This window comes from Giraffa tippelskirchi, chromosome 7 (genome assembly GCF_054371585.1).
Source record: "Giraffa tippelskirchi isolate mGirTip1 chromosome 7, T2T-mGirTip1v1.2.pri, whole genome shotgun sequence".
NCBI lineage: Eukaryota > Metazoa > Chordata > Mammalia > Artiodactyla > Giraffidae > Giraffa > Giraffa tippelskirchi.
In genome coordinates, this window is record NC_137281.1 from 212,775 (window position 1) to 235,575 (window position 22,801).

At 58.5% G+C, this 22,801-nt stretch overlaps 3 protein-coding genes and 1 long non-coding RNA gene across 12 annotated transcripts; 2 read left to right on the top strand and 2 right to left on the bottom strand.

Moving 5' to 3' along the window:
• The first annotated feature begins 3,303 nt into the window (after positions 1-3,303).
• Positions 3,304-6,194, top strand: UBE2M (ubiquitin conjugating enzyme E2 M). The gene is made up of 6 exons (XM_081512130.1): positions 3,304-3,580; positions 4,725-4,819; positions 4,942-4,980; positions 5,093-5,196; positions 5,507-5,570; positions 5,673-6,194. Exons 1-6 carry the CDS (start codon positions 3,472-3,474, stop codon positions 5,811-5,813), a joined length of 552 nt encoding a protein of 183 aa, XP_081368256.1. The 5' UTR covers positions 3,304-3,471; the 3' UTR covers positions 5,814-6,194.
• Positions 6,195-6,873: 679 nt separating this feature from the next.
• Positions 6,874-9,584, top strand: CHMP2A (charged multivesicular body protein 2A). 2 transcript variants are annotated; one of them, XM_081512125.1, is made up of 6 exons: positions 6,874-6,983; positions 7,680-7,893; positions 8,742-8,921; positions 8,992-9,122; positions 9,202-9,263; positions 9,377-9,584. In XM_081512125.1, the coding sequence occupies exons 2-6, from the start codon at positions 7,726-7,728 to the stop codon at positions 9,502-9,504; spliced, it is 669 nt and encodes a 222-aa protein (XP_081368251.1). In that variant the 5' UTR covers positions 6,874-6,983; positions 7,680-7,725; the 3' UTR covers positions 9,505-9,584. The 2 variants fall into 2 exon arrangements, with proteins under 2 accessions (XP_081368251.1, XP_081368252.1); XM_081512126.1 differs by having other exon boundaries at positions 7,714-7,893.
• A 550-nt stretch (positions 9,585-10,134) lies between these two features.
• On the bottom strand, positions 10,135-16,207 carry TRIM28 (tripartite motif containing 28). 8 transcript variants are annotated; one of them, XM_081512015.1, is made up of 18 exons: positions 15,825-16,207; positions 15,380-15,492; positions 15,037-15,169; positions 13,874-13,915; positions 13,257-13,392; positions 13,063-13,179; positions 12,861-12,975; positions 12,555-12,701; positions 12,337-12,451; positions 12,152-12,258; positions 12,030-12,066; positions 11,903-11,948; positions 11,568-11,820; positions 11,162-11,481; positions 10,961-11,084; positions 10,786-10,872; positions 10,570-10,707; positions 10,135-10,484 (listed from the first exon to the last, which is right to left on the bottom strand). In XM_081512015.1, exons 1-18 carry the CDS (start codon positions 16,183-16,185, stop codon positions 10,308-10,310), a joined length of 2,568 nt encoding a protein of 855 aa, XP_081368141.1. In that variant the 5' UTR covers positions 16,186-16,207; the 3' UTR covers positions 10,135-10,307. The 8 variants fall into 8 exon arrangements, with proteins under 8 accessions (XP_081368141.1, XP_081368140.1, XP_081368139.1 ...); XM_081512014.1 differs by having other exon boundaries at positions 11,903-11,951; XM_081512013.1 differs by having other exon boundaries at positions 15,037-15,172.
• A 1,689-nt stretch (positions 16,208-17,896) lies between these two features.
• Positions 17,897-21,265, bottom strand: LOC145514402 (uncharacterized). The gene is made up of 2 exons (XR_014060128.1): positions 21,091-21,265; positions 17,897-20,725 (listed from the first exon to the last, which is right to left on the bottom strand). It is a non-coding gene; the product is annotated as an uncharacterized LOC145514402 (long non-coding RNA).
• Positions 21,266-22,801: the final 1,536 nt, after the last annotated feature.

The window sequence follows — 22,801 nt, forward strand, 5'->3', positions numbered from 1 at the left end:
CAAGGTCAGTCGCTCCCCCAGGCAGGGGCACTCATGTATGGCACTATCAGGGCTGGGGGGGGGGGTCCCCTGGGCCCTTTGACAGCACTCAGTTCTCTGGTCACAAAGGGTTCTGAGAAACCTGGTATGGGATAGGTAGAATCAGAGGGAAGAGGAAGACAGGGAAGGGCTGAAGAATCAGATCAGGGAAGGCACACAAATAGCTAGTGGTCTCAGGTTGGAAGAATGTTGCCGGAACTTTATAAAATCCTGTAATGTGGATTTTTTTTTTTTTTTAATGACTTGTGTGACTTATAATCTGAAACAAAGAAAAGTCATCTTTGGTCATCTTTGTGTTCATCATGAAATCTGTGCAGATACAACTACATAAAAACATGAAATTCCACACAGGAAAAACTACAACAAACGTGAAAATCATGGAGACATCCAGATGGGACCCCACACCCAAATCCTTGAGAAGTCCATGGACCCACCTCCCAAAACAGCCCTCTGAGAAGAAGTCAACATGAACAGCTACGTGAGGGCCACCCATGAAAGGTCATTTCTGCAGCTGGCCAGGGACACCTCTGCAATCCAGTCACATGGTTACAGGTCAAGACCCAAGCATTACCATGAGATCGTCAAGACTGAGGGCCTGGACAGAACGAGCACTTGCCCAGAGCCATAGGAAGAACCCAGGAGAGGAATACCTAAGCACTGGTCCTCTAGGAAAGCTACAACAGTGCCCAGCCAGCCAGTCCCCAGACTGTCTGTACCCGAGTCCATACTGTCCACTCCCAAGCCCAGCCGGCTGCCCCATGCCACATCCATCTAGCTATTCTCATCAGCACCCCAGCCTCCCGAATCTGTCCACTTGTCTCCACCAATCAGCACTGACCTGATTCCAGCCGTCCACCTCCAGCCTGGAGGCCCACGGCACTCAGCCTCCCTGCCCTGCCCACTTCTGCTCCCTCATTCCCTGAACAGACCCTTTCTTCCCAGTGTCAGGACCCAGAGGCTAGGCTAACAATCGTTGGTGCACTTTCACCCTCACAACTCACCCATCAGGTTCTGCCTAGTCCTCTGCCCGGTCCTTCCACAGCACTGGCCCCAGCTTCCCTCAGGGCCTTTGCACGTGTTAAGCCCTGTGCTGCCTACTAACAGGCGACAGGCCCAAGGGCCACAAGCACCTGTACCACCCAAACCACCTGTGCCTCTCTGCCACTTGAGTGAGCACGAAGGTGACAAGCTTAGCTGCACCACCTCCAACCCAGCCGCCTGCCTCACTTAGGCCACCCCCTCCTCCTCAGTCCAGACACCATGGCCCCCTTTTTTTAGCATTTTGTTTCATGATCAAGCCTTCCCCACTGCACAGTAGGGAGGCCACAAGGTCAAAGATCACACGAGTCTACCGTTGAACTGTTACCTCTCCAGGGAACCAATACTCTATCCCGAGGTGGGACCTTAGCTGAAGGGTCTCAGCAACTGGCCTGAGGATGGACACATGAACCAGGATGGCCAGTAAAAACCATCCCTGAGACTTTGGTTGGAAACTGCAGGATGGTCATCAACCCTCACGTCCTGTACAAAAATAATTACCAAGAGTAGAGCGGATGAGAACAGAGAGAAAGAGGAAAACTGAGTTAGGAAGAGTCCTCCGCGTCCAGTCATGCCTGAGGCCTGAGAACACTAGGATGTTTGCAATCTCATCGGCCCCAAACCTGAGGTTTCTTGCAGCTTCCGATCGCTCAGCCTCACCCCAGCACCTCTCCAGCACACAGCTCTCAAAGAAGTCAACGAAGCCGGCAGTGTGGGGCGAGGACGACCAGAGGGTTGAAGGGGGGCTTCTGGAATGGCGGAAAGAGAATGCAAGCGGGAGAAAGGGAACGGCTGCACAGCCACGATTGGGATCTGAGACCACGGAGCCCAAGGACACCGAGGGTACCCAAGGGGAGGCTGGGGTCGGCAGGGACGCCAAGCCACGGCCCGAAAAGGTGGAGGTCACTTTCTGGGGGTGAGGATCGGCCCGGGGTCACCAAGAGGCGGCCATGGGCTGAGCCTGCCCAGCACCAGCGCGGGCCCAACTGCGCCGCCGAGACTACTCCCACGGTGCTCCAGACGACGGCGGCACGTCGCCTCAGAGACGGGATGGGACGTGCGGCAGGAGCCTCATTCGGACGCGGGAAGGCTGAGGGGCAGAGCCCCGGCCACCCCGCGGGCCCGGCCCCCCGCCCCGACCAGCCCTCGTGGCGCCGCTCACCGCCTGACGGTGTCCTTGGTGACAGCCTGAAGTCGCAGAGCCGCTCCGCGCCGCCTGCTCCCGCCGTCCGAGGCGCGCTGAGCTGCGATTGGAGGGGAGGCTGGCTCCGCCCACCGCGCGCACGCAGACGGCGGAAGGTCGGTGGTCGCCGCCGGGGGAATTCTAGACCCTCGCGGAGGGCTGCGCCCAAGTGTGTGAGCGCGTGTAAACGTCCACGGTGTTATACTACCCTCTGACACAATACACGTTTTATTTGTTAGTTTACCTCAACCAGACTCTCTGCGAGCGGGTTCTCTGGGCCTGAGATGGGACACCGAAGGTTCTGGGTCACGCACTCTAGGCCACGCTCCTGGCCTTGCTCAGGCTCTGACCCTAACCCTGCGTTGGTCTGTGACCGTTGGGGACAAGCCCCTCGTTTAGCCCCCCTACGCCGCCGTCCGCACGACTGCGAGTGGGCACGGGGGCCCGCAAGGGAGGCGGCCCGCATCTGCCCCACTTAAATATGGCGGCGACACCGCCACCCCCTCCTCCCTGGACTCGCGGGCGTCCCCGGAAATGACCGGCCCGGCCTGCACGAACGGAAATACCCGAGCCAAGCCGAAGGAGCCCGATCTCCAAGTCCCAGCGCGGAGCAACGTGGGGCGGTGGCGGCGGCTGCGCAAGCGCATAGCGCAGGCCGGGCGGGAAGAGCCGAAGCGGGCAGGCGACGGAAATAGCCGAAGCGGTGGGGCGCCCGAGGCCGTTGCGGACCTCCGCGCCGAAGCCGCTGCTGCCACGGAAGCCGGCCCTCCTGTCTAGTACACCGCCACCGCAGCCCGCGCCTCCCCATTCCGCCTCCAGCCGCAGAGCCCTCGCGAAGAGAGCGAGTGACCAGGCCCAGGGACACGGCCTGAGGACCCCGCGTCCGCAGCCGAGCCTGAAGACGCCGGAGCGGGCGGCGGGGAGGAGGGAGCGGCGGGTGGGGGCGGGACCGAGTGAGCCCGAGAACAGCCGAGCGGGCCCGAGCGCCGCCGAGCGGGCCCGAGGCGCCCGGCCAGGCCGGAGCCGACTACGGGAGCCGACGCGGGCCGCGCGGTGGGCGCGGAGCAGCGCGGCAGGCCCGGCGGGCGGCGGCAGCAGCCTAAGAGGCCGCGGCGGCGGGTCCGAGTGGCGGAGGCGGCGCGGGCGGCGGCGGGGGGCCGGGTGGCCGGGGTCCCGGGCCCCGCAGCGGCGGCAGCGGCGGCGGCGGCAGGATGATCAAGCTGTTCTCGCTGAAGCAGCAGAAGAAGGAGGAGGAGTCGGCGGGCGGCACCAAGGGCAGCAGCAAGAAGGCGTCGGCGGCGCAGCTGCGGATCCAGAAGGGTAAGGGGAGTCGGGGGATGGGAGTGGAGGTCGGAGGTCAGAGCCTGGCTCGGGGTGATACGGGAGTCAGGTGTGGAGTAATGCGGCTGCCAGGGGTCAAAGGTGTCAGAAACGGGGAGGCCGCGGATCGGAGACCAGGGCCTGGGGGCCGAGGGGCCAGGGGTGGGGTAATATAATCACCAAAGTGGTCGGAGGTAGGGGGACCGAGCAGGGGGCACTGAGCGTATTCGGAAAGCTAGGCGTCTGATACTAGGGACCGAGAATCTGAGGGTGGCAGTGGAAGGGGGAGACCGGGAACTCGAGAGTCTGGGGGTCAGACGGGAACCTGGACGACAGGAAGAGGAGATATGGACAGTGGGGCCGAGGATTGAGGATCGGGGTGGGAGATGTAATGTATTACCGCTCGAGTCACTGGGAATCAGAGGCAGGCCTGGTGAAGTAGGTTCTGGGGCCTGGGTGTCGTGGGTCTGGGGGAATCACATGTCAGTTTGGGGTGACAGGAGGAGGGAGGGATACTGGGTGCCAGGGATTATAGAGATAGGAGGAGGGTTGGGTTTAGACCATCGTGCTAGAGATGCTGGAAATCTCATGGTCAGAATAGTATCGGGTAGGAGGCTTGGGAACTCACAGATCTGGAGGTCAGATGGGATCCTGAGTTTAGGATAAGCAGAGAGGAGTGTATGGACAGCGGGGACCAGGGATTGGGGGGGGGGTGATTTAGGGTGAGGAAGGGGGATAAGATCCTTGCATCTGGGCAGACAAGTAGAGACTCCTCTAGAAAGCAGAGGTCACGGTCAGGATGCTGGGTTTGGGGTAGTCAGAGGCTCTTGGGGTGGGAGTGGGAACATAGGAGTGGGAACATGTAGGAGCTGGGCTGGGGGACTTAGGGCGGTGGATTCAGAAGAGTTGGAGCTTACCCTGGGCCAGGAGTTCAGGCACATCTGCGGTGTTCTAAAGGTGCGGGAGACCCTGCCTGGAGACGGGAAGCAGAAGGAGCAGGGAGAGGGTGGGGGATGTGGCCCACTGCCCAGGACAGAGCCGGGGGTCCTGGGAGAGGCTGTGGAGGCTCTGCTGGCACCTGCTCTGAGCACCCCCTATCTCTCCCTTTCCCGTTCTGTTTCCCTTTTCTGCTGTGAAAACCCAGACATAAACGAGTTGAATCTGCCCAAGACGTGTGACATCAGTTTCTCAGATCCAGACGACCTCCTCAACTTCAAGCTGGTTATCTGTCCTGATGAGGTGAGGGCACGCTTAACTGGATTCTCAGGCACAGCAGGTGACACCACCTCAAGTTGGCATACCTGGTTCACCTGCCAGGCCTTGCAGAGTGGGATTCTGACTCCTCTCCTCTTCCTTCACAGGGCTTCTACAAGAGCGGGAAGTTTGTGTTCAGTTTTAAGGTGAGTCTCAGGTGGGCAGGGGTGGCTCCCTAGGCTGAGGAAGCAACAGCTGAGGCCCCAGCCAGGCACTGCTGTGCACCTATGCACCTGCCCTCTCTTCTCCTGGAGCCAGGTGGGCCAGGGTTACCCGCATGACCCCCCCAAGGTGAAGTGCGAGACGATGGTTTATCATCCCAACATTGACCTCGAGGGCAACGTCTGCCTCAACATCCTCAGGTGAGGGCACTGGCCCTCCACTACGCTGCCCAGCCCTGCCTGCCAGGCCCCCTTTGTGACCTTGCACTATGTCAGTCTCTTTCCCTTCCCTCCCCCTTGTGGTCTGTGTGTCCCTCTGTCTCTTCAGCTCCGCATTTTCTTCCTCATGGCTTGACCTTGGCTTTCTCCCTGGCCTGTGCTTTTCTGCACCCTCCCGCTAGCATTTCCCGACCATGCTGTCCCATGCCCTGGGCCTGACCTGTCTGGTCCCAGCAGGGCCTGTGGTGGCTGCCCGCTCACCAGCCCCTATCATGATGCTCTCTGCCCACAGAGAGGACTGGAAGCCAGTCCTTACGATAAACTCCATAATTTATGGCTTGCAGTATCTCTTCTTGGTGAGTAGGGGTGGGGGTGGGGGGGCAGCTGGGGAAGGTTGGCCCTCTGCCTTCTGGGCTTCTTGACCTCCGCCCCGTTCCCCCGCCCCATACCGGCCACAGGAGCCCAACCCTGAAGACCCACTGAACAAGGAAGCCGCCGAGGTCCTGCAGAACAACCGGAGGCTGTTTGAGCAGAATGTGCAGCGCTCCATGCGGGGTGGCTATATCGGCTCCACCTACTTCGAGCGCTGCCTGAAATAGGGCTAGCGCATACCCACCCCTGCCAGGGCCACCAGCCCCGGCGTCCCCTGCAGATATTTATTGGGGGCCACAAGTGGGGGGACATGGGGCGGCCGGTGGGGGAATCCCATGCCCTGGCTGGCCACCCCTCCCTGCTACCCGCTCCTAGTTGTTTTTTTTTTTAAAGCACCATGTGATTAAGGTCGGCGCTGCCTCCCCCGACCCGCTCAGCGATGGGAAATGAATTGGCTTGTCTAGCCCCCCGCTGGGTGCTGTCCAGCCCCACCCCCTACTCTGGGCTCTGGGGTGGGTGGCCATGGGGATTGGGTGGCTGGGGACCCGGCACCCCACCCCTCCACCACTGGAGGTCTCACCAGGCTATTAAAGGGGAATGTTACTGCATGGCCTCCGCCTCTTCCTTTTGTGGGGTGGGAGGGGCAGGTGATGGCCGCCAGGGCTCCTGCAGCAAGAGTGGTGGGAATTGTGTGTTCACAGGTGGTATGAGGGGACCCCCCCCCCACCTCGTGCAGCAGGCTGCCCGGTGCCTGAGGCAGTGCTGGTGGGGGAAACCCAGCCCCAGGCCTCGGGCAGGGTGAGATGAATCCCACTCTGGGACAAGGGAGGGGCAGGATCCAGTGACCAATGGCTTCCCGGCCAGTGAGCCGGCACAGGGACTAAGTCCGCACCGTCTGCTGTTCTGCCCTCCTGCCAGATGAGGAAAACTGCCTGGTGCCACTGGGTACCTGAGGTTCGGAAACATCAGCGCGAGTTCTGGGTCCCTCGGATGAGCAGGGCTCTACAGTGGGTGACGTGGTGGGGTGCAGGACCACCGGGTGGCTGGAAGGAAGGGGCCCGAAAGGGCACCAAGCCCACGGGCCCAAGACGGGACAGGGGCTCCGTTCCCTTAGGCTGGACTTGAACCTACGGAATACCAAGCTTGCGGCAGCGAGACGGAAGCTGCTGCGCATGCGCTTGTGGCCGGCACGTTCCTCGGCGCGTGCGCACGCGCGCTCTTGTCCCCGCCCAGCATTCCGGGCGCCAGCGGGGCGTGTGACGTCAGGTGGTTTAATCCGGAAACGGCGGTGACGGCCGAGGCGACAGAACCGAGGGGCTGTCGTTGGTGGGCGCTCCAGGGCTCTGAACGAGAGGAGCGTGACCCGGAAACGGAAGCGAGTCCCCATCCCAACTCCGGTGAGTCGCCCCTACTGGGGCGCGGGTCCTGGGTGGGCGCGTGGGCGGCGGCGTTCGAGGGCCTCGCCCCTCCCTGGGACCCTCCCTTATTTTCTGGGTCCCCTTGCTGTTTTGCCTTCGGTTCTCAAGACCCCGAAAGGCCCCCAAGCGTTTCTTGGGTGAACAAGGCACCCCATCACCTAAAATCCCGCCCTCTGTACAGGAGTCCCCAGCGCCCCCCAGCCTTATTCTCCGCAGCCAGATTCCCTCAGCATTTAAGACCCCCGCCCTAAACTGAATGCCATCCACGCGCTGTCAGCTTCGGAGCCCCCAAATCGACCCTGTCTGTAGCACTTGCGGTCTCCAGCTCATGTTAGGGACCCTGTCAACTGACCTGTCCTTGGCGCTCCGGGTTCCGAGCCCCTCTCCCCGCGCCCGTCCCCCTGCTGTATCCACACATGGTCGTCTCCAGCCTAGCTCCATTGGACATTCTAGGGTCTCATCCCAGAGTCAGGAGGAGATTGAAGCCCAGAACCTCCGTAGGGGCACTGTGGAGTAAGAGGAGCTGGGGTGACGGGCTCCCCAAGCTCCAAGCTCCACTCTTTCGCCTTTCCATTCATTCGTTTTCTCCTTGCTCACCCTTTTCCGTTTTGTGAGCCCTGTCTGTCCCCGCCCATACACAATGTGACCCCAGCTGTGCCTCACACCACCCTGCAGCCAGGTTTCACGCTAGCCCCAGGCTTACTGGTAGGCTCCTGCGGCCATGGACCTGTTGTTTGGGCGGCGCAAGACGCCAGAGGAGCTGCTGCGGCAGAACCAGCGCGCCCTGAACCGGGCCATGCGAGAGCTGGACCGCGAGCGACAGAAGCTCGAGACCCAGGAGAAGAAAATCATCGCGGACATCAAGAAAATGGCCAAGCAAGGCCAGATGGTAAGCTTGATTGGGCACAGGCTGGGACTCTGGGCCAGGTGCTGTCGCTTGGTCAGACCCTGGGGCTGACAAAACACCGACGTGTGTTCCAGGGAAATGGAACGAAGGGCTCGAGTGGGGCTTTCCTTAGTTTCAGAGTCCAAAACTGCTGCCTCTGTGGAGTTGATATTAGAGCCTTGAGTGACCCTGTGAAGAGCCAGGAAGTGTCAAGTGTGTCAGAACAGCAGAGGCTTGGTGAGGGAGTGATAGGAAGTTCAAGAGTGGCCCATGCCAGACCACTTAGAATCGTGGGCAACAGTGGGAGCTGAGAGCTGAGTTGAAGGAGTTACTTCAATAGATGGGGTATGGGATCTACTTGCCCTGAGGGCCAACTAGCAGGAGATGGCTGAGTTTTGGCCTGAGCAGCTTGTTTGAGGTGCCGCCAATTTCCTGGGATGGGCAAAGCAAGGAGGAGCTTTGGGGAGGAAGTCACACCTGAGCTTGGAAACAGCTGAGCTCGTGATTTGTATGTAAATCACGATTTGGTTCTTGAGGTGAGGGCCTGTGTGAGGTGGAGGGGGAGATCCTCTTTCTTTGGCCAGGACTGAAATTCAGGAACATGTGTTGACTAGACATGGAGGAAAAAGGATTCCTGAAGGGTGGGCCCCACTTTTCCTCTGGATTCCCGGACCAGAGAGGTGAGAAGCCTACAGAGGGGTCTGTGCAGTGGTGACCCAAGACACATGGGGGCGGGGGGGAGCAGTGAGCACCAGGGCAGGTCCCCAAGGGCCCCTGAAGGCCTCAGTGGGCACGTGCAGTGGCAGTGAGCACACCCCCAAGGCTCGCTCCCTGTCCTGTCCCCTCCTCAGGACGCGGTGCGGATCATGGCGAAAGATCTGGTGCGCACCAGGCGGTACGTCCGAAAGTTTGTGTTGATGCGGGCCAACATCCAGGCTGTGTCCCTCAAGATCCAGACACTCAAGTCTAACAACTCAATGGCACAAGCTATGAAGGGCGTCACCAAAGCCATGGGCACCATGAACAGACAGGTTCGCCTCTCCCCATGCCCCCCCACCCCTGCTGACCTTGGGCCCAGACTCACCCTCCTCCCCCTTTCAGCTGAAGTTGCCCCAGATCCAGAAGATCATGATGGAGTTTGAGCGGCAGGCAGAGATCATGGACATGAAGGAGGAGATGATGAATGACGCTATCGATGACGCCATGGGGGACGAGGAGGACGAAGAGGAGAGGTTCGGAGACGGCTGGCGGGAGGGTGGGGAGGGATGCCTGGATCTGAGCCTGATCCTCATGAGAATTCTCTTTATCTAGTGATGCTGTTGTAGCCCAGGTCCTGGATGAACTGGGGTTGAGCCTGACAGATGAGCTGTCAAGTGAGTGTTTACACCTTGGGCCCTGTGTTAACCCTGTGACCCAGCCACCACCTCCTTCTCCCTGCACTACTCCCTGCTGCATGGGCGCTCTTCCTAAACCCCCCTCTCTGCAGACCTCCCTTCCACCGGAGGCTCCCTCAGTGTGGCTGCCAGTGGAAAGAAAGCAGAGGCAGCAGCCTCCGCCCTGGTGGACGCAGACGCAGACCTGGAGGAGAGACTCAAGAACCTTCGAAGGGACTGACTGCCCATGCTGCCCCAGGGAGCCAGTGGATAGCCCACCATTTTCATTGTACCTTCTGTAATAAAAGAGGTTGGACACTAGTTTTGGGCCTGTGCGACTGGCCTGACGTGAGCCAGGCTGGGTTAGGAAGTCACTCAGGAGGCTTGGTAATGTGCCAGTCAGTCAGGGTGTGGGACAGAGGGCCAGGATTGTTTCATCTGGGCAAGCCTACCAGGTCCTCGGGGCTCGGGAGGTGACAGTGAGCTGTGAACACTGGTCCAGCACCCTTCCTGCCTCAGCCTCAAGGCTAGCACCCCCAAAGATGGTCGATTCCCCCAGACCTCTCAGTATAATTCCAGGAGGCCAGGCCTATCCCCCAGGGATACAGTGCCCCACTTTCTTAGCCCAGTGGAAGCCTCAGCCCACCCAGCTTGCTGTGATGCCCTCCCTGGTTATAAGAAATGTTCTGCCCCAGTCCAGGATGCAGCACGCACCTGGGGATGCCCCCTGCCCACCACATAACCCTCCCTGGACACCACATGGCTAGAGACACGTGCCCCACCCCATTCAGCACAAGAGGGCTTCGGTGAGGGACTGATGGCGGGCAGACACCAGGCCCAGGCCCACTGTCCCCACCAACCAAGGCCTGAATAATTGATGAAGTTTTTATTAAATCCACAGAAGTAAAAACCATATCGTGAGGGACTGGGGTATGGGCCACCAAGGAGCGGGAGCCAGGCCACAGGAGGGAGGAGGAAGGAGGGAGGAGGAGTGACAGCACAGAGAACGGAGCCAGGCTGGGCTGGCTCGGGGGCTGCCCAGCCTCAGGGGCCCTCCCCAGGGCCACTGGACAGGTCCTGGGCACTCAGGCCAGCACCAGGCAGGCTCAGCGGTGGGGGCTCCACCAACACAGCCGAGAACTTGGTGTCCCCGAAGGCCTCATTCATGCGAGTCTCAAAGAAGCGCTGCAGGCCAATGATGGACTGCACGTCGGCCTTGTCCTGCCAGGCAGATTACAATGGATGGGTCCTAGCTCTGCCCCCCAGCCTCCCCTCCACCAACTCACCCTCATCCCCACAGGCTCACCTCGGTCAGCTTGTTGAACTGCTTGAACATGCGGCCCACATCCTGGGCAAACTCCTGCGGGGAGCTGTAGGGGGGTGACAGCTTCTCCTGGAGGCGGGCTCGGATAAGGGTCAAGTCCAGGGTGCCACCAGGCTGATCCTGCAGGCAGAGGCCACAGGCTGAGGGTGAGGCCAAAGAGCCCCTGCACCTCCCACCCTCCCAAGTCCCAGAACTCACCAGGCAGAAGGTAGAGTCAGTAGCCAGCTGGTGCAGAGGCCGGCAGGGCTCGTGGCAAAAGAGGGCCAGCAGGACGCGCTCACACTTCTGCAGACAACACACGGACATCAGAGTCAGAAGGGAGTTGGCGGCTGCAAGAAAACCAAGCGTATGCGTGTCCCCCCCCCCCCCCCACCTGCTGGTTGGCTGGTGAGAGCTTGGCCACGACTCCAGTACTATCCCCCCCATCCAGGTTCAGGCTGCCATCCTCTTCCTTCAGGTCAGGCAGCACGTGGCAGAGAGAGCAGCTCCACTCCTCCCTGGAGGAAACGGGGAGGTGAGGGGCTGCACGGGACCTGGCCCAGCCCTCCACCCTGCAGACTCCACAGCCTCGCACCCTGGCACATCCTGCAGGGCAGGCAGGTGGCAGTCCAGGTGGAAGCAGAATTCGCACTGGTTGCACATGACCAGGTCACCTGGCTTCTGGCAGACACGGCAGATGGTGGCACTGTCATCCAGGGAACCTGGGCCACCAGCTGGGGCTGAGGTGCCCTCTGGAGCCACCACCTCCAGACCTGAGCTGGTGCTGCCACTGGGTGAAGCCAGGCGGGGACCCTCCGCACCAGGGCCCTCCCCCAGGGCCATCAACACAGGCTTGGTCTCAGGGCCCTCGGGGGCAGCAGGCGGAGCTCCAATGGCAGCCTCTGTTTCTTCCTCCTGCGAGGTGAGGGGCGGTTTAGTGGGGTGCTGGCCAGGACAGCGGACCTCCACGCCCCAGCCACAGGAGCTTGGAGCAGGCTCACCTTGACAATGGCCATTCCAGGCGGGGGAGGGGCCCCAGGGACCCCCGAGGGCGCAGCCCCAGGCTGGCCAGCAGCGGCGGCGGCGGCACCTCGCTCAATGACGATGAGGTTGTAATCCTCAGTGGTGCTGCCTGGGAAGACCTTGAAGACTGGTGGCTGGCTGTCAGCCGTGAGATCCAAGTCCAGGCGTTCGAGGCTCACCCGTGGCACCTTGCGCATGAGGCCACTCACCTCGCCGTCACCTGAGCGGGGCCTGTGGGTATGGCTTGGTGTTGAGCACCACTGTCCCCATGACCACCCTGTCCCTACATGCACCAAAGAACAGTCACACTCACCGCTTCACCCCCGACACATGGGGCTCAGCACTCGAGTAAGGGTCATCTGCTCAGGACACAGAAAGAGACAGGTTGGATGAACCTAGGACACTGGACTTCTCCCACCTACCGGCCAGAAACCACTCACCTGATCCGAAGCCGTAGCCTTCCTGCACCTCCATAGACTGTAGGAAAAGCAAGAGGACCTCAGCAGACAGGCCCACAGGCCTTGGGCCCCTCTCCTCCCCTACGGCCCCCTCCCATGCTCACCTGGCTGCTGCCAGAGCCCTGCTTGCTCAAAGGCCCCGGAGCCCGAGGTGGGGCCATGGGTGCCGGGCCTGTGGAGTTGGTGCCAGGACGCTCTGCCACGATCTTGCCTGCAGCAAGGAGGTAAAACAACTTAAGGCACAGTGCCTCGGAGAGCAGGCTTCAGTGAGAGCCAGACAAACACCCACCAAAGGCCTCTGCACTCTTGGTCCAGGCGTTGAGGTCCCACTGAAATTTCATCTCGCCGTGGGGCTCCACGGGGTCCACAATCATCTTAAGGGCCCGGTGCAGCTGGAAGTAGATCTAGGGGAGGGCGGTACATGAGCACAGAGGCAGAGGACAGAGCTCCAGGGCCTCGGGAGGTACTGACCCGGAACCCACTGCCTGGCTGCCCACCAGCACACACCAGCTTCTTGGAGAGCAGCAGGGCCGTGTTGTTGTCACTCTCCAGAGCCCACGAGGCAAAGCGCAGTATGTGTTCCTGGTGCTTCTGTATCTTGGTCATGGTCCAGTGCTGCCGCTCCAGGCGCTCCTGCTGCCCCTCAGTTACCTTCTGCAGGCGGAGAGCAGGAGAGGTCAGGGAGGAAACAGCGCTGGACCCTCTCCCCACCCCAGGAGGGCGTCAGCGGCCAGCAGAGGGAGCCAAACCCCCAGGACGCAGCTACCAGAGCCAGGGGGAGCTATCAGCAGATAAGCACCACATGGGAGGTACCTGGGCGTCGTTGACCAGCACGCGGCCCCGCTTGTTCAGTTCCTTCATGATCTGCAGGATGGCCATCTTCACATCCACTTGCACGCGCTTCTGTACGTCAGACACCTGGCGGATCCTGGGGGGCGGAGGGTGAGATCAGGGCCAGTCAGGCAGGTGCTCACCCCAGGACCCCCCCCCCCATCACACTGGCTTCCACACTTACGAGCTGCGAACCTCCTTGGTGTTCTTCTGCAGTGTTGCATGCTTGTCCCCGAGGCGCTTCACCAATGAGGCCAGGAGCTTGCGCTGGTTTCTCACTGCATCCTCCAGGAACTGGTACCTGAGGGCAGACAGAGGTGGGCCCGGGCGCCCAGCATGGGAATGGGCAGCACCCACCCACCATGCCTCAGGACTCACTGGTGGTCTTTGTGGGCGTTGAGCTGGCAATCCCGGCAGGTGAGGGTGTCGCAGCTCTCGCAGAACAGCACAAGGGGCTCGTGCTTGTGCACATTGCAATACACAGTGCGCTCACCGTCCCTCGACTTGGCCGGCCCTGAGAAATGGGGTCTATGAAGCAGGAGCTCGTCCTCACCACCTCAACTCAAGGAGCAGACAGACTGGGGCCTCCCATCATGTCTGTCCTGCAACCTTGGCTTATCTGCTAAAAAACACAGCGGACCTACAGCAGTGGACAGGAAAGGGCCCAAATCCTTGCTCTGAACACCCTCTGCCCTAGTCTTGACCAAGAAATCTGCACTCCCCTTCTTTCCGCTTCTGGGAGTGACAGCTTGAAGTGTAAGCACAATGGCCTCTGACGACCACCCCACTGCTCCCTCTACTGAAAACTCCTCCAAGGGGACACTCAAAGAGAGCTCCTCCGCCTCTGCAGCCCCCACTGCTGGGCTCCCTTTCTCCTCCACTCCAAAGACTGTGCCGCAGGGGAGGGGACTCTGGCAACCATGGCATCCAGACACACCCAAGAGCTTTCTGGCTCAGACAGAAAGCAAAAGAGGACCTAAAGACATGTCAGGTACCTTTTCCTCCTGAGCCACGCCTGGAGACCTCTTCTCTCTTCTCTGGTAAAAGGAGACCACACCATCTTAACAACCCACGAGGAGCCTTGCAAAGCCTTCTCAGGCTGGACAAAGTTGACATCAGACCAACACCCTCAGAGAGGGGTCAGGCCCCCACACAGGAAAAAGGGTCTTAAGTGCTCAAAGCAAAACCCCCCAAAGACTAATACACCACGGTGACCCCCACCGCTTCCCAGAATCTGCAGCCATTAGGTAACTGCTGGAAACAGCCAGCCCCTTCCTCCACAGTCACCTCTCAATGCTACACTCACCCAGCCGGAGACGTGAAAACATCAAGATACAGAGAAGGCAAATCTCAGTCCCCCCAGTAAAGCCCCCTCCTGCACCCTGATCTTTGCTTAGAACCCAGGACCCCCTTGAAGACCCCTGCCCTTCCCTCCTGGCTCCTCGTGACTCACAGCAACGACCTCCATCTGGATTTTCCCATCAAAACTGTCCTCTGGGCTGCAGGAGCCACGGCGTGACTACCAAAACACCATTCACGGGGAGTTCTGGACTAAAAACCAAGCCCAAGCCCCTCTCCGAAGAACTGCCACCACGTTCACAGAAAAGTCTGAAGGTACCTAGTTAGACTTCGAAACATCTGTGACCTAACAATAAGAACACTTGGAGCACTCACCAGTCAGTGCCACTCTGAGGACCCGCATGGCTTATGAGGACACAAGGTCCAAAGACCTCACTTTTCCTACAAAGCCTAAAACGACATTCCAGGGCATCTCAGGCCTAGATCCCTCACACCATTCCCCAAACAGCCTGCATCTCCCTATCTGTACATGCGATCCCTCCACCTCTGGAGGCATATTCCCTGCCTGGGGATTCCCTGAAGTGCTTCCTCAAAGCCTTGATACACCCTCTACTGCAGCATGAGATCCCCTCTGCACTCCACACACTCCCTGCCTGTGGCTTTTCCCCTTCTCCCTGGACCGGCAGAGGCAACCCACCAGAGCACCAGCCTCCCCCTTGTTTAATTCTGCCCTCAGGCCTTTCAGTTGGTACCCCCTCAGAAATTCCCTGACATTCCACCACCATTTGCAACCAGCATCAGAAGCAGCTGGAGAAACATGTAGAGGAAGAATCAAGGCAGCCCCCTCGGTGTTGCCTACCAGTGGAGCGCACGGTGTGGTCCTTGGTGTACTTCACCCGCTGGTGCGCCTCCACACACGTCTCACAGAGCGGCTCAGAGCACTCCACACAGTAACTGGTGGCTGGGGCATTATCCTCACAGCTAGTGCAGCACTGCTGAGCAAAGGCAGAGTCAGAAAAGACAGCACCACCAGATACATCTGCATTCAGACCTAGAAAACACAACCTGGTAAGATGATGCCTTTACTTAGCCTAGACAACCTGCTAAAGCCGTAGTAAAACCTGGAGCTGGTACTATGCTCTGCGCTGCAGACTCCTACCTACGTCCAGAGACCTTCCAGGAATTGCTTGGGCAACACATACCTGATTCGCATCCTGGGAATCCGTGGCGGCCTTACCGCCACAGTCTCGCATGAAATAATTCTCCACGATATCTTTGGAGAAACATTGCTGCTTACACACTGGACAGTCCACCACTGCGAACAACAGGGGAAAACAAGATCACCGCATATTCACATCCAGACTGTGATCCCATCCTCCACAGAGGCCAACTTTCACCCCATACTAGGCCAACCCTCCGCTCCGGGAAAAGCAATCAAACCCTTCTTTGACCTAACTTGAAACACTCGCCCCATCCGAATACAAGACCCACAGCCCGCACCCGTTTCGGCCACTGTCCGGTCCCGACCCTCTCACCCAGATGACCCCTTCCATAGTCACGCTGGAGATCGACCCCCAATACCCGAGCCTCTTCCGAACCTAGGCTGCAGGGTGGGGGAGGGGCCGCCACCGGCCCGATCGCACTCACCAGAACCGTCGCCCGCTGCACCTCCATCCCCCGAACTGTTGGCGGCTGCAGGCGCCGGGGGCCCAAGGCACGCGCTGCAGGCCGAGTGCAGGCAAGGTAGCAGGCGCGGTTCCCTCTCCGGCCGCAGGCGCTCCCGACACACGCCGCAGTGCTCCAACAGCTCCAGAGCCTCGCCGCCGCCCCCCGCGGGTGACGACGCCGAGGCGGACGCCGCCGCCGAGGCCGATGCGGAGCCCGCGGCCGAGGAGGCGGCGGCGCGCTTCTCGGCGCCCGCCGAGCCCTCACCCGGACCCGGGCTGCCGGAGGCGGCCGTCGCCGCCGCCACCGAGGCCGCCGCCGCCGCCGCGGCAAAAGCCGCCATTCACACGCCGCCGGGGGCGCCCAAAGAGGGAGGAGGGGCGCGGGGCCCGCCACGCAGGCGCAGACGCGCCCGCAGCCAACGGCTGGGCCGCTTCAGCCGCGAGGCCTAGCGCCGCCAGGCAAAGCCTGGGGCGCCGCCCGCTGCGCGCGGGGCGCTGCCGAAGCTCACCCGGCCGCTGTCCGCTCTCCCGCCGCCGCCGCCGCTGCCGCCTGCGCCGCCTCCTCAGCGGCTGCTCAGACCAGCGCCACACGGCACGCGCACAACCACTCGCCCGCGCGCCTGCTCGCAGAAAGAGCCACTGTCGGGGGGCGGGACAGAAATAACTGGCGCCGACGCCGTCGCGCAGGCGCGTTGGGCGCCTCGGGCCCGGAGGCGGGGCCGGGACACGCGAGGCCGCGAGTACGCACGCGCAACCCCGAGCCTCTCCCACCCCCCGGCGCCACCCTCGGCACCACCCCTCACAGCGCCTCTCTTGAGGCAGGGGCCGGGCAGCTGCGTCTCCGCCGCCGCAGCCTGACCCGCCGGCCGGGCGCGTGCCCGCTACTGTAGTCCCCGCTCCAGGCCGCTTGCTGCGCAGGCGCGCACGTGGTCTGGCCCCGCCTGGGTCCCCGCCTCTCGGGCCGTCCGGAGAGGTCGCCCGCAGCTACGTCACCGGGCGCTCTCAGGAGGGGGCGGGGCCGAGACCTAGGGGAGATGCTGGCCAAGGAGGGTCCAGCCGAGGGTCCCCACCCCGTGGCTGGGCCGCTTACTGGCGTCCTAACCTTTTTATTGTTTAACGTGAGAAACACTGAACCCTAAGTCAGCTAAGCTCCCAAGGGGCTCAGAGCAGCGAAACTGAAATTCCGCCTGGTCCCCAAGCGCCCCTGACCGCCTTTTAGCCAGCCACTGCACTGGCTTTGACACTCTTCGGGTGGGCGGACGGAAGAGGGGAGCAGAGTCTGTGGGGAGGTCCGTCCGAGGAGGGAGGCAGGATCTGGAGGGCGGGTAAGCCTGCCTCAGCGGGGAGCAGGATCTGCGTGGGAGGCGGGTATGCCTGTCGGAGGAAGGAAGCAGTGTCTGGGAGAGTTCTGTCAGGTGGGGGAAGCTAGGCCTGGAGGAGGAACCTTAGTGGAGACAAACACGGGCTTTCTGTGAGAATCCTGTCAGAAGCGGAGTCTGGGCGGAGAATGCTGGGGGTGGGGCGGGATCTGAGGGGGAGAGGAGCCCTGTCGGCCCGGGGGCAAAGGAGCAGGCCTGCCGCTGGAGTGGGGGAGGAGGGGTCCTGAGAGGAAAGCAAGGTCGCTGGGAGGGGATCTGTCTGGAGTCACAGGGCAGAGAAGAACCAGAGGCACGGGCGCCCAGGAGCTGTGCCTGGCGTGGGCCTCCGTCCCTGCGCGGGGCTCCCGGTCCTGCGGCCTCCAGTCCGGGAGGAGGCTTGGCGGCTACTCTGCGAGGACGCACAGAACGTGAAGGGCCGGCACGTCCGGCCCCCAGACCCGACCCCGCAAAAGCTTCAGGGGAGCGGGGCGCGGCCTCCCCCACCCGGCTCCCCAGGAGTCCGCACGCGGAGGGGGCGGTGGAAGCGCCTCCGGTGCTGCCCGGCCGGCGGTATCTTTGGCCCCCGCAGGGCCTGGGGGCCGCGGGCCTTTGTCTCCGCGCCGGCCTTTGTTTGGCCTCGGGCGCGGCCCCCAGTCCCGGCCCCGCCCCGCCCTCCCGCCGCAGCGCCCGCCCGCCCCTCCCCCCCGCGGGCCGCGCCCTCCCCCACGGCCTGGGCCTCAGACCCCGCTTCCCTCCTAGGAAAAGGGAGAAGGCAAGTTGGTGGCTGGCCGTGCGCTGCCTGAGGCGCAGAATCCTCTAGTAATTATTTGCTGAGCACTTTCCATGACCCCATCCAGCACTCTGTGCTAGGCCCCAAAATCACCGGGTTGCGTGGGGTAGGGATGAGCCACAGTCCTGGCCCGACAGTCAAAATAACTAGATGATGGTCAAGAGTGTGGGACTCAGGGCTGGCGCTAACAGCTAGGGGAAGAACAGTTCAGTTCAGTCGCTCAGTCGTGTCCCTCTCATTGCGACCCCATGAACCGCAGCACGCCAGGCCTCCCTCTCCATCACCAACTCCCGGAGTTCACCCAAACTAATGTCCATTGAGTCGGTGATGCCATCCAGCCATCTCATCCTCTGTCGTCCCCTTCTCCTCCTGCCCTCAATCTTTCCCAGCATCAGGGTCTTTTCCAATGAGTCAGCTCTTCGCATCAGGTGGCCAAAGCATTGGAGTCTCAGCTTCAACATCAGTGCTTCCAATGAACACCCAGGACTGATCTCCTTTAGGATGGACTGGTTGGATCTCCTTGCAGTCCAAGGGCCTCTCAGGAGTCTTCTCCAACAGCACAGAACAGTTCAGGCAGAAGCAAGTGCACGGCACCGAGGGAGCAGTGACTGGGAGAGATGGGAAGTGCCTAGAGGTTGCAGGACAGGTTGGGTCCTCCGGTTGCCCCGGTTACAGTCCCTTCACTAGACTCCGGCAATTCTTTCAGAACAGCATCGGTGGAGGCAGGTTCAAGTGGAAATCAGGCTCAGACAAACTCAGAGAAGCACGATGAAGTGGGCTTACAGGAGGGCAAGGCCAGGCCAGAACCTGCCTCTGAGTCCTCCCTGAGGAGCCAGCCTGTCCAGAAGAGCATGGCAGGGCATGATCTTACTCCCCAGTAAGCCGGTGTCACCTTACACCCTTAACCCCTGTGTTCCTTGCCACCCTCTACAGCATCTCACCCTTTCCAATCCTGGACCACTAGAAATTGACTATATTCTGGTTTTGCAGACAGTGTACCTGCCTGCAGACAGCCACCCTTACTGCCTCTCCAGTTCCCAAACTCCACACGCTTGCACAGGGCTCAACCTCCAACCTTCAGGTATCACCCCCAAAGCCACGTCCTGGGGAAGTCTTGTAGCAGGATCACTCCGATCTCTTTCTGCATCTTCACAAGTTTCATTTGGGAACAAGACGGTTGTGATAGTTGCACATCATCAATGTACTTAATGCCACTGAATCATATACATAAAAAGAGTCGAAATGGCAATTTTATGTATTTTACCATGCATATAACAATCCGATTTTGGTGAGTCTGTCCCTTCTGACCTCTGATCTCAACACTCAGCTCCAGCCACACAAGCTGACCCATTTGTTCCCACCTCATAGCCTTTGCACTTGCTTTTCCTTCTGCCCACAATGTTCTCCCACCTCTCTTTCTGGTTGGCTCCTCCTCTTCTTTCACATTTCAACAGGAGAGAATCACAAAGACAGGAGCTCCAAACTGTTTACATCACTGTTCAGTCTGCTGCAACTCACCTGGGGCCTGCTACACAGAGGGCAGTCAGTCAGTGAGTAAAAGGACAAATGCTTGGAGATGATGCCAGTTCTGTAGGCTACAAGATGAGATTTGAGGTCTATTACTTTTTTAAAACTTACCTATTTATTTTTGGCTGTACTGAGTCTTCATTGCTGTACAGGGGTTTTTCTAGTTGCTGCAAGCGGGACTACTCTCCCGTTGCGGCACTCGGGCTTGTCATTGCTGTGAATTTTATTGCAGAGCACAGTCTCAATAGTTGTGGCACACAGGCTTAGTTGCTCCATAGAATGTGGGATCTTCCAGGACCAGGGATCGAACGAGTGTCTTCTGCATTGGCAGGCGGATTCTTTACCACTGAGCCACCAGGGAAGCCCCTTCTATTACTTTTTAAACCTTCTTTTAAAAAAACTGTTAAAATTCACATATCACACCCATCAATTTATCTACTTTGAAGTATGACATCAATGCCATTTCATACATTCACAATGTTGTACAACCACCAGTTCATCTAATTCCAGAACAGGTTCATCACCCCAAAAGGAAACTCTGAATCCATCAGCACTCACTCTTCATTCCTGCTTCAACCAGCCAGTGGCAACAACTGATCTATTTTCTGTTTCTGTGAACTTTTAAACCTTTTCATGGAGCCTTATGATATGTAGAGAAAAGCATACACATCACATGTACAGTGAGCATCCTTGGTAACCAGCTCTGATAGCAAAACACTGAGGGTCTTTTCCAGTGAGTTAGCTGTTACAATCAGGTGGCCAAAGTAGGGGAGCTTCAGCTTCAGCACTGGTCCTTCCAATGAATATTCAGGGTTGATTTCCTTGAGAATTGGCTGGTTTGATCTCCTTGCTGTCCAAGGGACTCTCACGAGTCCTCCAGCCCTAGAACTTCAAAGCATCAATTCTTTGGCACTCAGCCTTCTTTATGGTCGAAATCTCTCACCGTCTAGCTCTGTCATAGCTTTTCACCCAAGAAGCAAGTGTTTTTTAATTTCATCCGCAGTGATTTTGGAGCCCAAGAAAATAAAGTCTGTCACTGTTTCCACTTTTTCTCCTTCTATTTGAAGTGATGGGACTGGATGCCATGATCTTAGTTTTTTGAATGTTGATTTTCAAGCCTGCTTTTTCATTCTCTTTTCACCCTCATCAAGAGGCTTTTAAGTTCCTCTTCACTTATATGCAGAGTACATCATGAGAAACGCTGGGCTGGAAAAAACACAAGCTGGAATCAAGATTGCCAGGAGAAATATCAATAACCTCAGATATGCAGATGACACCACCCTTATGGCAGAGAGTGAAGAAGAACTAAAGAGCCTCTTGATGAAGGTGAAGGAGGAGAGTGAAAAAGTTGGCTTAAAGCTCAACGTTCAGAAAACTAAGATCACGGCATCTGGTCCCATCACTCCATGGGAAATAGATGGGGAAACAGTGGAAACAGTGTCAGACTTTATTTTTTTGGGCTCCAGAATCACTGCTGATGGTGACTGCAGCCATGAAATTAAGAGACGCTTACTCCTTGGAAGGAAGGTTATGACCAACCTAGATAGCATATTGAAAAGCAGAGACATTACTTTGCCAACGAAGGTCCGTCTAGTCAAGGCTATGGTTTTTCCAGTGGTCATGTATGGATGTGAGAGTTGGACGGTGAAGAAAGCTGAGCGCCGCAGAATTGATGCTTTTGAGCTGTGGTGTTGGAGAAGACTCTTGAGAGGCCCTTGGACTGCAAGGAGATCCAATCAATCCATCCTAAAAGAGATCAATCCTGGGTGTTCATTGGAAGGACTGATGTTGAAGCTGAAACTCCAATACTTTGGCCACCTCATGCAAAGGGTTGACTCATTGGAAAAGACCCTAATGCTGGGTAGGATTGGGGGCGGGAGGAGAAGGGGACGACAGAGGATGAGATGGTTGGATGGCATCACCGACTCGATGAACATGGGTTTGGGTAGACTCCGGGAGTTGGTGATGGACAGAGAGGCCTGGCGTGCTGCAGTTCATGGGGTCGCAAAGAGTCGGACATGACTGAGCGACTGAACTGAACTCACTTTGTGCCATTAAGAGCTGTATCACTGTATTGTTATGTAGGAAGTTAGGCATCAGCAACTAGGGAGTGGCCTAGCCAAAAACCAAGGAAGGTGATCTCTAAACCCCATCCCAGACACACCCAGATCTCACAGATACCTTACAAAAATAACCACAGGCTTTTCCAGCTCCTGCACACAGTGAGTGGATACAAACTAACCACAGAGGCTTCTCCCACTCTGGCAAAAGCACCCTTGATGCACAGCTGTGTCCTCAAGTAACCTTAGGCAGCTAGGAGACCATTAAGGGCTCATAAATATTCTACACATACATACATCTGATTATAACAGACTGAATTATGAGAAAGACATGTGCAATAGAGCCTGCAAATTCTCAGTCCACTCCCACCTATATGAATATGTAAAAAGCCCTATTTTGCATGTGCCCAGACACGCCCCCTTCCCTGATTGGCCTTGAGCATATGCGTCTTTGCATTTTTGCACAGGGCAGAACCAAGAGGAGGAGACAAGGGATATAAAAAGAAGAAAGTAAGGCAGAACCAAACTTTTTTCACTTGGGCCCCAAAATCATTGCAGATGGTGACTTCAGCCATGAAATTAAAAGACAATTGCTTCTTGGAAGAAAAGCTATGACAAACCTGGAAGTGAAACTGTGAAAATATTAGTCACTCAGTCGTGTCCAACTCTTTGCGACAGCATGGACTGTAGCCCTCCAGGCTTCTTTGTCCACAGGGATTCTCCAGGCAAGAACACAGGAGTGGGTTGCCATGCCCTCTTCCAGGGGATCCTCCAAACCCAGGGATTGAACCCAGGTCTCCAGCATTGCAGGCAGATTCTTTACGGTCTGAGCCACCAGGGAAGCCCAAGAATACTGGAGTGGGTAGTCTACCCCTTCTCCAGGGGATCTTCCTGATCCAGGAATCGAACCGGGGTCTCCTGCATTACAGGTGAATCCTTTACCAACTGAGGTCCAGGGAAGCCAATGACAAACCTAGGCAGCTTATTAAAAGCATATTAAAAGCAGAGACAACACTTCGCTGACAAAGGTCCAAATAGGCAAAGCTATGGTTTTCCCGGTTTTCTCAGTAGTTACGTACAGATGTGAGAGTTGGACCATAAAGAAGGCTGAGCTCTGAAGAACTAACGTTTTGAATTATGGTGCTGGAGAAGACTCTTGAGAATCCCTTGGACTGCAAGATCAAACCAGGCAATCCTAAAGGAAATCAACCCTGAATATTCA